We start from the raw sequence: 16716 nt of genomic DNA on the forward strand, positions 1-16716 counted from the left end.
GAGGGGAGTGATATACACTGCCTGGAGAGAGGGGAGTGATATACACTGCCTGGAGATGGGGGCTGATATACACTGCCTGGAGAGAGGGGAGTGATATACACTGCCTGGAGAGAGGGGGAGTGATATACACTGCCTGGAGAGAGGGGAGTGATATACACTGCCTGGAGATGGGGACTGATATACACTGCCTGGAGATGGGGACTGATATACACTGCCTGGAGATGGGGGCTGATATACACTGCCTGGAGATGGGGAGTGATATACACTGCCTGGAGAGAGGAGGACTGATATACACTGCCTGGAGATGGGGGCTGATATACACTGCCTGGGGATAGGGGCCGATCTACACTGCTTGGGAGAGAGGGGCTGATATACATTGCCTGGAGAGAGGGGCTGATATACACTGCCTGGAGATGGGGGCTGATATATACTGCCTGGAGATGAGGGGTAATATTAACTGCCTGGAAGAGATGCTGATATACACTGCCTGGAGAGAGGAGGGCTGACATACACTGCCTGGGAGGGAGGGGCTGATATACACTGCCTGGGAGAGTGGGGCTGATATACACTGCCTGGAGATGGGGGCTGATATACACTGCCTGGGGATAGGGGCTGATCTACACTGCTTGGGAGAGAGGGGCTGATATACATTGCCTGGAGAGAGGGGCTGATATACACTGCCTGGAGAGTGGGGCTGATATACACTGCCTGAAGATGGGGGCTGATATACACTGTCTTGGAGTGAAGTCCTGATATACACTGCCTGGAGATGGGGGCTCATATATACTGCCTGGGGATGGGGGCTGATATACACTGCTTGGGAGAGAGGGGCTGATATACACTGCCTGAAGTTGGGGACTGATATACACTGCCTGGAGAGATGGGCTGATATACACTGCCTGGGAGAGAGGGGCTGATTTTCACTGCCTGGAGAGAGGGGCTGATATACACTGCCTGTAGATGGGGGCTGATATATACTGCCTGAAGATGGGGGCTGATATACACTGCCTGGAGAGAGGAGGGCTGACATACACTGCCTGGGAGAGAGGGGCTGATATACACTGTCTGGGAGAGAAGGGCTGATACACACTGCTTGGGAGAGAGGGGTTGATATCCACTGTCTGGAGAGAGAGGGGCTGATATACACTGCCTGGAGAGGGAGGTGCTGATTAGAGAGCAGGATTAGAGGGCAATAATAACAACTTTATTTAATTTTCAATGCACTTGACCCCCAAGGCTATGCACCTTTTATTACTTTTTCCTTGGAAATTTTGCGATATTTGAGGCAGGGGTTTATAATTATAATATGTAAAGAAAGCTTGTAATTAAAGTAGAGGATTCAGAGCCTTTAATGTGATTATTACTAAACTCAATATAAAAACAGCCTATTATTCACTACACCCTTACTAGTGATAAGTCATTTTTTTTTGCTTATGTGTTCATTATCCACAATCAGTTGATAACACTCATGCTTGAGAGCCTGTGCTGTAAAGAAGGCCTGGGTGTCACCCTTGTGCTGTTTGTTGGCAGTGAGACACTCGCAGTCCTTCATCGTGTCCCAGAGCGATGAGGACAGTCTGGAGGAGCTGAGGGACACGGCGAGGAGGCTGACGAGAGACCGCTTCTTCAGGGAAAGTGTGTACCAGATCATGACCCGCAAGGACTCCACACAGACGGGGGAGCACGACTGAGAAGAGCCACCACCTTTTGTCCAGGACACTCACTCACACTTCACAATAACAGTGCTTTCACACTAGGCTTTAGCACGGTAGTAAGAGAATGCTTGGATTCACTACAGAAAGTCTACAAACGAAGAGGAGGGCATTCAGCCTATCAGCACTGCTCCGGTTCCTTGCAGGTGATTAATCTCACACTAGAGCAGAATCAAGGAGTGAGTTCATCTCATACTGAAATAACTAACCCTAACCTTTTCCCAAATAAATTGCTTTAAAGTATAACCCCTTAATTTCCCTTTAGTTAGAGCTATTATAAGGGATTTGATCTTTCTTGCAGTCGTTGATTTATGTAAAACAGTTAGTTAGGAGTTGCTTGTGCTCTGACACTTCTGTCAATGGGATGTCCTGTGTGACATTAGTTTATCTAAACTGTACTGTGTTTTGCTATCGCAGGATAACAAGATTTGGATACCCAGTGAAAGTGAATGGCAGAGAGATTCCACCTGTCATATAATATGATTTTATTGCTGCACTGCCAGTGTTAAGTCAAGTTCTAACAGTCAAGTTATAACAGGCACTGCTGTAGGCTGTGATTATTAAAGGCTGACTGTTTGTAACGGATACCTAAACTATAGGGTTACTTGATTTTCATCTAATATGTCTTACTAAAAGGAATCCGACTGTTGCATCACAAACGTATTGGTTATTTAAATTTTTTAAAAAAATGGAACTAAAAGTGCAAGTAAAACCTTACATGTCACATGGACGCACTCTTTTATATCTTCTTGCTGGAAAATGGCTTTGGAGGAGGGAACAAGTGAGTTCGATAGCTCGATCTTAAAGACTAAAAAAAAAAAATAATAATCTCTGCAAATTTAAATTGTCTTGAGAAGTAATTATTTGTAACTGTAACTATAACTAGTTATTGTACTTATTTGGAATTTTGTTCAAGTAACAGATTAATTTTTCAAAGTAACTTCCCCAACACTGCTTAACAACCCCACAGATCCTGTTTTGTGAGAATTAAACTTAGAACTTTGAAGGTTTGGAAAAAAAAAATTGCTAAAACAGAATTGGCCATCAGTTAAAAGTTAAAACATGAATCTCAAATGGCAAGGCTTACCGGTTTGTACCTGAATTCAGACTCCACAACATGGAACATGACTTAATTTGTAAAGCAATGCAATGCTAACCCCCAGGGGTCATTCTGTTGCTGAAAGTTTTGTTCAGAAAGGAGTCACCCACAAAATTTGACTTGAACAATTCTTTATTTTATTTTGACAAATGGCTATGCTCATAATGAAACATAATATAATGTGAACCATGGCCTTGTCAGTTTGAGCTCGACAGCTGCCCCTATAGGCTGGCCGAACTAGTATGTAATGTATATTGATTGATGATAATTAATGCCTCTGGTCTGGTCCACATTCCCCTCAGGACAAGGCACGTTGCAAGGTGAAGGCAGGGGACCAAACAGAAGGTCCAAACAACGACAAAGAGGCATAGACCAGAGGGCTATTAATAGGAACAGTTTGATTACATATGTGATTAGAGGGTGGAGTCCTCTTTCAGAAACACAACACGAGTTATAATACAGAGCCAATTCACAACGTCTGCAGTTCATGAAGCCCTTTTCAACTGTTTTAGAGAGGGTCTGATTTTTTTTTCAAAGCAAAGTCTTGAGAAAACTGATGACAGGAGACATTTGTATACATCTATCTTTATAAATGTAGGATGATCAGAGCACAATGAGCTACGGGCACATTATTCCTTTCAATATCTCAAGCAGCGTTACAGGAATACCTGGACGTGACTTTCCTTGGTGGTGCCAAGATCCTTTACAAGGGGGGCACAAGAAGACCTTTTGGTGCTGTGTAACCAACCTGGCCTATATTTCTATCACAAATGAATTGTAAAAGACCAGTTAATCTCTGACTGGCACATTGCATCTAATTGAGTGAGCTCTCTGTTTGTCTGTCTGTGAGTTCTCACTCGGCAGGCTCTCATTAGTAATCTAGGGCAGGGGTCCCTGGAGTGCGGTGCAGTGCTAATTATGTGGTGCCTCATTCTCACTGTGAGATCCAAGCTGGGGTCCAGAGCTCACACAGGCTGCTCCCTGAGGAATGCCAACAGCCTGCTTCAAGCACACAGCATGCAAAGGACTTCATTAAAGCTGTCGATTTCCTCTCTGCAGAATTTCATCCAGGAGCTGTTAAGTCTCTTGAACCGTCCCAGCTTTGCTTTCTGGTGATTTATTTCATTTTCTTGTATGCTTTTGCGTTCAGATTTAAGTTCTGATCACCTATGATTTTATTCTACATTTTCTCTATCACTCTATACACTGGGGCTTACTCAATATTTTCTTTAGGAAGCAATTAGCAACAAGTATTCAATAAATCCACAAAGTCCTTCCTCACATTTCCAATTGAGTCCCAGTCAATGGTAATTAACTTCTGCATTGAGTGTTTTAGAAGCTGATTGGAAGATGATTTTTCTCTCATCTGGGGAGCTGACATTTTACTGCCATACTGGTGGACCAAGGCTGTTTACGGTACTGCCAGTAAATACTTCTTAAAGACAATACTGAGTAAGAATAATGAGATTCAAAAAAGTGCTTCAACAATGCAAATCAAACCATGTTAACGTGCTCTTCATATCATCTTGCTAGAAAATTAAATCACAGGAGGAAAAAAGTGGATTCAATAACTGGATCTTCAAACAATATAAAGAAAAAAATATCACTGGAAAATAAATGGAAACTGCGCCTGAGAAGTAACTACGTTATTTGTAACTGTACCTTGTTACATTTTTTTTTTCAAAATAATGTTACTGTAAATAGTTTGTTTTATTTAAGTAATTTGTATTTGTAACAGATTACGTTTTAAAAGTAACTTCCTCAACACGGCACACTACCTAAAATAATGAGACCACATCATTGCCATTCACTTTATGTAGAATGTCCAATTAGATTCCCTCACTCCAGCAATCCCCACAACAGCTCAGCAGATCTGCAGGTCAGAGGGGGGCGCTGTAGCACAGAGTAGAGAAACAGTCCCTGCAGATTTTGCCTCTCTGACCCAGAGGTGCCTGTGATTTTAGGTAGGAATATAAATGCCTGAGACTTTTGGTCATTTGTTAATGTGTTAGTATTCTGGTTGTTAACAATAAACACATTTAAAAGAGCGACCCTTAAAAGAAAGCTTGACCATGCTTTTTCATACGTATAGGCAAGTTTAATAAAAGAGTTACTGGAGCTAAAGGTTACATGTAGACTCTACAATGCCCTTTCCTTTTACATAATGTCTCACCAAACTGATCTTTAATTGCAGTGTGCTGGTAACACAAGGGCAGCTACAATGGTATGAGGATCTCATTGGTATAATGGTGTCCTTATGGGGATATCTGCACAGTCATTAATCAAACCCATGGTCCCCTATTTGTACGACTCACCCTGCACACCAACTAGTGGTGCCTTTACCAGGGGAGAAACTTGGGAGACCCCTAGGCTCCTCTGACTGCACGACTCCCCCTGCACACCATGTGGCCGTGCCATTACCAGAGGAGAAACTCGGAGACCCCTGGGCTCCCCTGACTGCACGACTCCCCCTGTACACCATGCGGCCGTGCCATTACCAGGGGAGACCTCGACGGCCCCCAACGTTTTCATATGTTACTACTAGGGCATGAAACACTGCTTGTACTACCAGACAGCGTGCTGCTGAGTTACGACAGAGTTCATTGTGTTGCCAATGCTGTTAGTGCGGTGCTCTGCTAATGGTGCGGCTGGGGCTTTCATTAGAGAAACAGACTGGACCCCAAAGTTACCTGTAAGTGATAATAACAATAACAAAAGATAATGATACAGACCAACTTTTGGACACAAAGAACACCTTTTTATTAGCAAAATAATATATATATATATATATATATATATATATATATATATATATATATATATATATATATATATATATATATATATATATATGCCTCAGAGTGCCATTATTATGACAATCGATTTGAATACAAAAACTTGGAAAGGACCTATCCTGATACTGATTTACAGGCAGTTACTGAGAGAATACATAGTGTTGGTTAGTGGGAAGGATACAGGTCATTTCATGGTATAGTCATGTTATTGTTATACTGCAGTTGCTTAAATACTCACACAGTTACAGAGAGGGAGGCCCGTACCCTCAAACAGGGCCCAAGAAACAGTAGTACTGGTAATAAAAGGAAATGAGCAATAAAATAACACAAACATTTCCACAGGAAGTTGCACGTTATACAGTATGCAAAACAAGAAACAAGATTAGACAAGGTTCAACATACCACTAAAAGGGATTTAACAATATGATACATTTCCATGACCATCAGTGTAAACTGCAGTAAGAAGTGTATTAAAGGAGTGCTAAACCAAGTCTTTAAATCCATATTCTTGCCTCTTAGCACAAGCAATACTGTCACGAGTCCCCTTTATTATAATTTTCTCTTTATCTGCCTAAAGCATCAGGTACAAACCAGGTAGCTTCAGCAGTCTGAACATCCAGATTAAAAGTATTAAAAAAAAAAAAAAAAACAAGCAAGAAACCAAAATATCTTCAGCACAAGAAAAGGGGAACCATGTGACAATGTTTCAATGAGTATGGATTAAAATAAAAAATCTTGGTTTGCACCCCGTGATCTACAAAGAAATGATCAGGTAGCTGATACTGTAGCTGCTCATTTCCTGTGTATGCAGGTTTCAGTCCAATGGTCTATCTGCAATCAGACCGTGTGACCTACATCACAGGAAGTAATTCGTTACAAGGCTAATTTATAGCATTCTACATTGTGAATTAAAGGTGAAAACTGATTTACAGTCCTTTAAAGGGAAGGAAGTTTACTACACATTCATAATCATGAATTCTGCACAGTACATCTATTGTGAAACTGTAAGGTGTTTTCCTTTTGAGTCTAATGACATTTTTAATTAGTGCCACAGACTTAGAAATCTTGTGAAATGGAGAATCTCTAATGGGCTAGTTTTTTTTAGCTGCTAGTTAATAATACTGGAAACCTTAATATTATGGGGTTCAGGTACTAAGCCATTCTGGGGCCAGTGATTCAGTCATTTAAGGGCCCAAATTACAGATCTGCATGCAATCGGAAAACAATTTAAAAACTTTTTTTAAAGTTATTGCTATGGGAAGTGTTGCCTTTTGGCCTTCCTACACATTGCAATAGTGTTTTATTTATTTACACTCACAGCATTTCAATTCAGTTTCTGAATCTTGAAAATACATTCCCATTGCTTGTTGAAAACCTGCTTAAACAACACCACTGCCCCTAAACACCTGCTTCACTCCAGTCTGAAATGTAAACCCTACATCCAAGCTGCCCAATAAGAGTACACTGTTAATTGAAAACAGACATTTAGCTGAAACCCAGTTAGAGATCACCATAGAGAAAAATATTGAAGCACTCAGATTGATTGACAAACGCTTTAGCTAGTGCAGGGCTTCCCAAACCTGGTCCTTATAGTTAACTTGAAGTCTCCAACTGTTTAAGAGCAGAAAACAATTCAAATGGTCTAATTAAGTGATTAAGTTCAACTAAGGATTCAGTTAAGTAATTGAGAGCTCAGCTGAAGCGAAAGCGGAGGACAGGTTTGGGAAGCCCTGGGCTAGTGCCTTCCTCAGTGTACCATACCAGAGGTGGCCAAGTTGGCCCTTCTACTCCTGTTGTAAATTGAACCAATTAAACCTCATCCAGACCCTGAAATAGCCAATTATATAATTTAACCTGTTAAACCTGGACAGGTGTGGCCTTCCAAGGACTGTGATTGGACACCCCTGTACTATACAGTGCCCTTAAGAAGGTACAAGCCAAAAAGTCTGTCTCCTTGACTTTCTGATTTTATAATTTGGATAAGATAAAATAATAATAATAATAATAATAATAATAATAATAATAATAATAATAATAATAATAATAATAATAATAATAATAATCTGCTTTCAAAGCTGGATTTTGTGTCACTAATACTTTCAATGTCATTTTTTCATTCTGGAATTTTTGCCTTTGGATAGGTGACCCTCGATTACAAAAGTAATATATTTTGCATCTGAATATGTTATTCCAGCAATGAGGAATACCCAATATATTTAGTGAGCAGGCAAGGCCTCTGAGTGGGTTCAAATGGGCAACAAATTCACCCCAGCCGTTCTGCATACAGTCATCTGTCCCGTGATTTTCTGGGCCACCCTTAAAAAACTGTTGGCTTGCTGTATCCCAGCTTTCTAAAGCTGGGTTGGCAGACAGGATTTTTTATATTAATAGTACAAAATAAACAGTTTGCTGGTTGAGTTTGTTGTTTCATATTTATGGATTGACTGTTCTGGGATAAACTGCCTGCACATGTTGTTTATCTGATTCTAATAAAAAAGATTAAATATATACAATATACTGTGAATGCATGAGAAAATACTTGCATATTATGAAAATCCTGGGTAAGGGCGGGTTACAGAAAACCAACAGGTTTGTATTACGGTCTTAAGAATAAACATTTTGCTTTGAACTTGATTTTGCCACTCTGTTTGGAACGTCCTCTGAATACAGATAGTATTTTTGCATCTTCCCTAGCTTGCAATTTGAGAAGACAGACTCAACACATGCTGACTGTTTGCTGAATCGTGCATTTCTCTGTGCACCTGGAATACAGCCGAATACAAACTAGCTATTAAAATCTGGAAATGTACCTGGAGGTGTGCACAAAAATAAAAACACTGTCCTCCCCTTGATGGTGTTACTTGTTGGCTTTGATTCTCTATTAGATAAATGGCGGTGCCATAACACCTTTAAGATGAACTTATAAATGAATTAATTTAAATTAGAAACCCTTCCTGTGTGGTGTTATATGTGAAAAATGGGTGAACCTTGAATAAAAAGCAGAGTGAAGTATTGGTTGGGTTTGTTTTTGCACACCTGCAGCCTAACTGTTTCTTTATCATTGTGTTTTTGCTTCCTATGAGTTGTCTCTCTGGCTGCCCCTCTAAGTACCTTAGCGTCTACTCAAATTACAGTGCATCTTTCATTAAAGTGTTCCTGAATCCCCTGCAGTGTTTAATAGAAACGCATTACAGCACTTTACCTTTGCTGTGTCCTGTGTTGTTTGTATCGCAACAATGTATTTTTAAACATAATTCCAATTGTTTCAATACATTTCTCGGCTTTTACTTTGAAAAGCAGTGAGGAATAGAGTATTTAAATAAATACACTGCCACATTGATAAAGGCAACATGGGCTCCAATAAAGAAAAAGCAATGTGTTTCTTTAGACTCCTTAGAAAAGTTTACCTTAACAAAAGTATAAGAAAGTGTAATAGCGAAAGCATGGTGAAGCACAGGTAAGCTTTTAGGTATGGTAAAGCATATTAAAAACCATTAGCAAATCTGTTAGATGAACATCACTTGAGTTGTTCATTTGATGTTTTGTTTAACTGGTCCTATGTGTATGTTGTTGTCCTGCTGCAAGGTTACTGCATTCCCAATACTGCAGCAACAGTACTCCAGTACATTCTGAACGGGTGTTGTCAGGACTCAGTTACTGGGTGAGATCAATTTCATCCATAAATTGGGATTATCTGATACAGACTCTTTGCTGTAATGTCGCCCATGGTATGAACAATAGGGATAGTGCATTACAGGAGAGCACCTCAATCTTGACCTGAACTCCCCCTGTCTGCTGTTCAGCCCCGGGCCTCTCCTAAACACAGTGACAATTGTCTGAATTGTGTGGTGCTTGTTTTGTGAACTGATGTGACCTGTCACACACAAACCCAGGCCCCCAGAACTGAAAGGCAGGCAAGGCTAGTGAATTAGTCTGGAGTGCCATTAGTCCCCATTAAAAATAATATTTGAACAAGTGAATTGTAAAACCTCACCTGCGCTCGATGTAATACAGTATAATCGTAAATCTCGAAAAACTACTCACTTCTAAATCTTTTGTAGTCATTTTTGTATTACTTTAGTATAAATATATGTTAATTTGGATTCATATGTTGTTTTTTTTCCGACTTTATGTGAACGAAAAGACACACATTTGCCCGTTTTCCCATTGGAAATAGTGATATTTTGAAATATCACTGTCCTGGTCACAAAAGCAAAGTTTGTGGGGAATAATAGCCATTTTCTATACTTTTGAGGCATAAGCAATTAGGAAATAACACTTACTACCCAGGAACAAAAATTGTGTTACATAGTGTAATTATTTTATATAGATATATCAGCACCTAATATCCTCTAAACAGTGTGCTTTCTTTTCTGTTGTCAGTAGTAAAATAAAGTGCTCCTTCGATATTTCACATTACAATAATTCACTAATGTGGTTAATTCTTCACTGTTTGGCCAGGTTGACAGTAATAAGTCCTCTATTTTCCTGAATTAATATCTGAAGTTTTGTTTTTATGTGTAAAACAGACATTGAAATATTGTCCAAGTTTAATTGATTAATAATAATAATAATAATAATAATAATAAATAATAATAATAATAATAATAATAATAATAATGCCATACCTGTGTAATGAATTAATCTCAGCTCTGGTCCCTCACAATGTCCAGTGTCAAACTTTTAATTAAAATTCCCAGTGGTAAATTCATAAAGATGGGCACTCTCATTGTGCCAGAGTTCAGTTTCAATGAGGCATTTGGCAGAGTCTGTAAAGCTGGTCCCTTTGCTCTTTCTCAGGCTGCCTATTGGTTGGCATTGTTTCTTGTGTGTTCTCTTTCTCACAGACGACGAGCCAATGGTCAGCATGGGTGCCCTTGGTCTGAAAAGGAAGTAGGGTTGCTGCTTCCCTGCTGTGGTTAATACGATACGACAAAAATACTACCTATCTAACATGACATGGAAAACTGGCCATCGACATTCTGGTGGAGCCCTCTGTGGACATCAAGTACTATTGTTTCAATAATAATAAGGCCTGATAGAAAGATGCAAAAAGCTTTGTTTAAATGAACATTAAGGGCTGTATTAAAACAATGGCAACAGTAAAACAAATACACACGAAAACTAGTGAGCAACATTAGTTTCAAAGAGGAACAGTTTCGATTTGATTGCTAATTACCATTCAAAATGTTGTATTCCTTCCACAGAAATGGGTCATTGCACTTAGTCTATATAGTGCCTATTATGCTTCAGTTCCAAGTAGTTGTCTGGAGCTTGACATGAAGGAACTCTCAAGCCTTTTATTGAATAGTTTAAACATACAATATGTAGACCATACATTAAAAAAATAAATAAATACATACATTTTTCATGGTAGACTTCTTGTTTTACCCCACAAACAATATTTTTGCCAGTCTATAGACAAAATATCCCAGGGCCATTCAGCACTGGTTCATGCTGAGAAGAGTAAAACTCAAATCAAGGAGTGTTTGGTCTGTTTTTTTAATTAAGACCATTGTGATTAGTTAAAAAAAAAATCCAGTACGCAATTTACGCCTCTCAATTGTTTCAGAGGCTTTATTAGTTTATGCTGTTTCTGCAAAGCACTTTGAAAAAAAAAAACTGTCCTAGGGCCCACCAGGCTGCCAGACTTCAACCAGTATAGGAAGCAAGCTGCTCCTGTCTATTCGGAGGGTTATGAACTTGACTAGAAAATGTATTGCCTTGGAAGAACAGAAAGATTCAGTTTCAGAGCTTCACCTAAAGTAGCGCTCTACTAATTTTATATTCCCACTAGAACTTCCCAGATACCCACCTAGATCTCTGGCTGGACTGCTCAATGCTAGCTGAGTTGTGGACAGACCTGGATATTATTTCTCATTCAGGCAGGCTTGCAGCTGGGCCTCGAGGGCCATCTTGTCAAAGGTGCGCATGTTGGTCTCATCTCGCACCCGGTCTCTCACATGGAAGGAGGCACGTGCCACGGAGCGAGCGCTCTCCAGCACAGCCCTCTTTTCCCGAAAGATCTGCTCGCTCTTCTCCAGCTTCTTCTCAATGGACATCAGGAGCTCCTGCCTCCTCTGCCGCTCCTCCTCCTCCACCCTTTGCCTGTTCAGCTTCTGGATCTTCTCCTTCTCCAGCCGGCTCTGCACAGCCTTCAATGCCTTCTGCTGTGCCCTCTCCTCTGCCACTTGAGCTGCCTGCTGTGCCCTGCGCTCTGTCTCCCTGGCCAGGCACTCCAGGTGCTCTCTCTGTTCCTTCTCCTTCCTCTCTGCAGCCTGCCGGGCCTTCTTGATGTGCCGTTCTTCCTTCTTGGCTTTCTCTCTCAGCTCTTGGTTCCTGCGCTCCTGGATCTGCTCATAGTTCTCTATGGACCTGCTCAGCTTGTCCTCCATAGTGCGTTTGGCCAGCTTCCTCTCTTCTGCCTCCCTCCTGACAATCTCCCTGATCAGGGCTTCGTGCCTCAGCTTCTCTGCCTTGTTAAGGCCCCTGAGCTCCTTCTGCTGCTGATGCTCGCTCTCCTGCTTCCTCAGCTCGGCCATCGTGAGCTTCTCCTGGAGCAGCTGCTGCTCTTGCTCCAACATCACCCTTCTCTCCTCCTCTAGGGCTTTGAGGTTGTGCTCCTGGTGGCTCTTTTTTTGCTTCTTCTCTCCGGCTGCCTGCCTCAGTCTCTCCTGCCTGGACTGCTTCTGCCTCTCAGCCAGCTCCCTCCACTTCTCCTCACTCTCCTCTGCCTGCCGCTGCTTGATGGTAGCCGTCTCCTTCTGTTCCTGGCTGAGCCGCCTCTGCAGGCTGGATACTTGGGTGTGCCACATGCGCTGGCACTGCAGGACAGCGCGCTGCTTCTCCCGCTCCTCCCTCTCCCTGCTTAGCTCCTCCAGCCGCCGCTCGCTGTCCCACTGCAGGTGCGCCATGTAGCGGCTCTGGCTCATGATGTGCTCCTCCTGGTGCTTGGCCAGCATTAGTGCCGCAATCTTGCGGTCCCTCTCCGGCACTTCACTCAGACCTCGGCGCTTCACCTCCTTCACGATCCGCTCTACCCTCTTGGTGGTCTGTGGGGAGTGGCTCAGGTCCCCCAGACTCAGGCTGCGCCCCATTAGGGAGCTCAAGGTGGCCACTGTCCGCGCTCTGGGGCTTGATGCCTTCGGCCACTTGTTTTTGCTGTCCCGAGGGCTGTCCCGGGGGCTGTCCCAGCTGAATGAGGAGGCCCCTGACTCCGAGGAGGTCCGCATGGTGGTGCTGGTTGTTGTAGAGTGGCAGGGTTCCTGTTTCTTTGGTTTAGAATCCAGGGAACGGCATTTCCCTTTTTTCTTGGGTTGTGCTGCATGTCCATTTGTCTTAACAGCAGGAATGGCACCATTAGGCGTTGTTGTTGCAGCACTAGTAGCAGGAGCTGGGACAGCCTTTGTGGAAATACTAGACACTCCTCCCCCTGTTGGCCTACCAGCAGAAGAGCACGGTAGGTTGCTGCTGACCGAGTTACTAATGCGCCTCTTTTCCTCCTTGATAATCCGCTCCCGTTCTTCACGGCACTCCCTGAGTTTTCCCTGCCGCTCTCTCTCATAGACCTCGAACAGCCCCTCCGCTACCCGCATGGACTGCCCGGGGGCCTCCTTGGCAAAGTCATTGATGGAGCGCTGCAGAAGCATTATAGGCTTGACCCCGCAGCGCGCACACGCTTCCAGGGAGCGAGGGCTAGTCAGGACATAGCGACTCCCTTCAGCTTCGGGGGAGTCGAAATTAAAGAGATCCAGGTGCAGCTTGGGGGACTGCTCTCTCTGTCTGCCTGGGAGGGATGGTTCCGAGGCAGGGTCTGGTCCATTTCTGATCTGGGGATTGGGAGCTCCTGTGGCAGCAGCGGCAGAGGCTGTCGCAGCTGAACAGTCAGGCCCTGGCTCTTTGCTTCTGCCTTCCTCCTCAGCATCAGGCTGATCCACCATGTCAAAGACAAGCTGAAAAACGATTCATGGCTGGTTTTAATAAGAAGGGATTATTCTCTACTATGCTTAAAAGTGAAGCAGTCTGTAGCTAAGGAAACTGGACATACATAATTGACGTGAGCACAAAATTAGTATACATACAGTACTGTAAATTAATAGATGACGGTGGCTTTGGGAATTACATAACAAGCCACACGTAAATAGCATTACACATGACAGGTGTTGATGCTGCTGCCTTTTAAATACATTATTTATGGCGGACGGATAAAACAATATATTATTAATGTACATACACGTTACAACAACTATTTTTATTTTAAATCACAAACCCTTTAGAGTAGACCACAAGTGCAAATCTCGTGCAAATAAAATCACTCCAGTCTTGCGTTTCTCTTGCAACATTACTGCCGCATTGTCTATCTAAAACAAAAAGAAAAATCTCTCTGTGTCTAAGCTAACATACCTTAGGCAAAACCGACAAATCATATTAAATAAATTACATTACTGTGTGATGACAAAGGCACAAAGTGAACTGATATCCGCACACCGACCTTCCAAGTCGTAGTTCTATTTCAGCACCACCAATCTCTGTTTCTGCTGGTCTCCCCTGTTCGCTCCTCCGCCGCTGCATATCATTACTGTAACAGAGTGTCAGTGTGCGTGCAGCCAAACTCGCAGCACACAGACCTGCCTGTCGCGGTGCAATGCTGCTGCTGCTGCTGCTGTAACACTGACTGTAAAGAGCCGAGAATGTAACCCCTTCAACGACGTGGTAATTAGCTACTGTTAATTACTTATCGAAATGATTAATACCATTATTCTCATTAATCAATGAACCCCGTTTTTTTTAAAAAAGAAAAGCAATTTGAATAAGTTGAGAACTTCAGAAAGACAGCAATAATTAACTGAATGCATGCCGACAATGGGTCGGAAGTGGAACCATGTAGGCCCTAACTAAAAAAAAAAAAAAGTAATACACATTTTTGTAAATCTTTGCATTTACTGTTGCATAATAAAAATGTTACTAAATTCTTAGACTACTGCGAGCATCTTTATTGAAGTAGTTAAGGCTAAATTGTCATTGCACGTTGACTTATTTATTGACATATCTTTAAAATAAACATGTAACAAATAGCATGTTGACATGACAACATACTTTGGGATTTCAAAATAAAAGGGGCTGCAATACCCGTGGCTACCACTAGGTGGACTGATGACCAGCGTTACAAATGGAACACATTCTAAAACATTTCTTCTACAAAGGGTTTGGGTAAGATGGATTTAAGTACCAAATTATTTTCTCTTTTAAAAAATCGGCACACAAGCTGTACTGATGTAATTTGATACATTAAATTTAGACTTAACTTTTGTGGTCAACAAAATTAGAGTTATCAATCATAACAATATAGTTAAAGAGAAAATTAAAATAACAGGCGGATGCCAGTTTAAAATGCCCCCAAAAATTACAAATTAGCTTATCCTTAAGTGAGTACAATGGCACTTAATGGTTTACTCGTTGCTAAAACAAGGACGAATCACTTAATGACGTGTAAACTAGAAAAAAATGTGCTGTTTGTTTTAAGCAAATTCTCCGAGCTTCAGGTATGTTTATTTCTATTATGTTGAAGTACCCTTTGTTTATGTGGCATAGGGTGACCATGTGTCCTGGTTTGACCATCACCTTTTCTCATCAAGTGTCCCAACATTTTCCGCCAAACCTTTTGTAACAGAGTCAGATAGCTATCTTCGTTACACAACCAATCAGCAATTATATGAATGGTTTCAGGATAATTATTTTTCATACAGATTACTACACTAAATTAAAAGTATGCAAAACGATAGAAATTAATGGTTCAATTAACAGTAAATACAGTTCTAACATGTAATCAAACATGAGCAGTAACTGGAAATGGAAGGCACGATGGTTGTGCAGCAGTCAGAGGCTGTTGTTTTTATTGGTTTAATGTGAAAACAGTAATGGTGATGATGTTGCTAGTGCTAATAAGAGGGAATAAGCTTTCAAACCATTGGTTAGCACTCCTTTAAGTAAAGGGGTCCTTTCAACCAGTGACCAAGGAATGCGGCCCATAGCTTTCAAAGCTGTTTATGACATGGTATAATGTGTAGTATAACTGGGAACTTTTTTTTCGAGGCGTTATATGAGATGTATTTTGACTCACTCCCTTGGTTCTTTGTTGCAGATTGTAACTCTTCTTTTTTCCGTGGCTGGTATCTGGCAGTCTGGTGTCTGGTAGTTCAAACAGTCCTCAAGAGGAAAGGGTGAAATAGCAGATTGGCTATAGATCGTCAGGGACTATCCAGTCCGAAAACATGACCTTAGCAGAACCTTATTGCAGAGCTCTGCAGGCTGTGGGCTTCGCTGTCGATACACTGATTGGGTCCTTCTGGTATTTCACAGCAACAATTGAAAAAGACCATCATTCCTTTGACTGATGTGCTCTTTAGAAAGACAGAAAATGGATTGGAAACAAGTGCAGTAAATGCAATTCCTTACTGCTCTCAACATGTACAAGACGTGGGAATAAACCCCACACCACCAACATGATCAGGACAGGAATAGACACGTTTATGGATGTGACCCTCGTTATCATGATTGCAGCTCATTATTTGTGTGTGTTGAGTAATTTGCATTACTCTTAATCTTACGTAGGCCGCAGTGCAAAATAATTGCCTGGCCGCAGTACAATTTAAGTTTTACAGCAATACGCCTATCCTACATCAGCCCCTTTGTGTGCATCCATATATATATATATATATATATATATATATATATATATATATATATATATATATATATATATATATATATATATATATATATATATATATATATATATATATATATATTCGAAACCAGTGACTAACATAACTAGGTGCTATTGAGAATGATAGCAAACACCATAGAAAGTAAAGAGTGGTAAAGCAATATTTAATTGCAATTTATAGCTTGATGTACTTGATGTATTAGCTCTTGTATGACTAAAATGTACCACCAAGGAGTGCTAGAGATCCATGACTATTTCAGTGCAACTCAAGGCATAAGAAGAGTGCATCAGGAACTAAATTGACTTTAATTCCAAATGGAAATGAGAGCAAAATCTTTATTTTAAATAAAATGTAGTTAGAAAGAAAAAACTGTTGCTTATAAC

General features: G+C 41.3%; 2 protein-coding genes across 2 annotated transcripts in view; one reads left to right on the forward strand and one right to left on the reverse strand.

Moving 5' to 3' along the window:
• Nucleotides 1-2001, forward strand: part of LOC121329770 (pleckstrin homology domain-containing family D member 1-like) — a 29572-nt gene extending 27571 nt beyond the window's left edge. Inside the window, exon 13 of the mRNA XM_041275546.1 lies at nt 1531-2001. Within this exon, the coding sequence (XP_041131480.1) occupies nt 1531-1691 (161 nt within the window). The 3' untranslated portion in view covers nt 1692-2001. The remainder of the gene's footprint in view (nt 1-1530) is intronic.
• Nucleotides 2002-10233: 8232 nt separating this feature from the next.
• Nucleotides 10234-14178, reverse strand: LOC121329767 (coiled-coil domain-containing protein 177-like). The gene is made up of 2 exons (XM_041275543.1): nt 14098-14178; nt 10234-13558 (listed from the first exon to the last, which is right to left on the reverse strand). The coding sequence occupies exon 2, from the start codon at nt 13544-13546 to the stop codon at nt 11477-11479; it is 2070 nt and encodes a 689-aa protein (XP_041131477.1). The 5' UTR covers nt 13547-13558; nt 14098-14178; the 3' UTR covers nt 10234-11476.
• Between the last annotated feature and the right edge of the window lie 2538 nt (nt 14179-16716).

Source organism: Polyodon spathula, chromosome 17 (genome assembly GCF_017654505.1).
Source record: "Polyodon spathula isolate WHYD16114869_AA chromosome 17, ASM1765450v1, whole genome shotgun sequence".
NCBI classification, from domain to species: Eukaryota; Metazoa; Chordata; class Actinopteri; order Acipenseriformes; family Polyodontidae; genus Polyodon; species Polyodon spathula.

Excerpts from the sequence above, each read along its gene's own strand:
- LOC121329767 (XM_041275543.1), bottom strand. The coding sequence starts at position 13,546 with ATGGTGGATCAGCCTGATGCTGAGGAGGAAGGCAGAAGCAAAGAGCCA.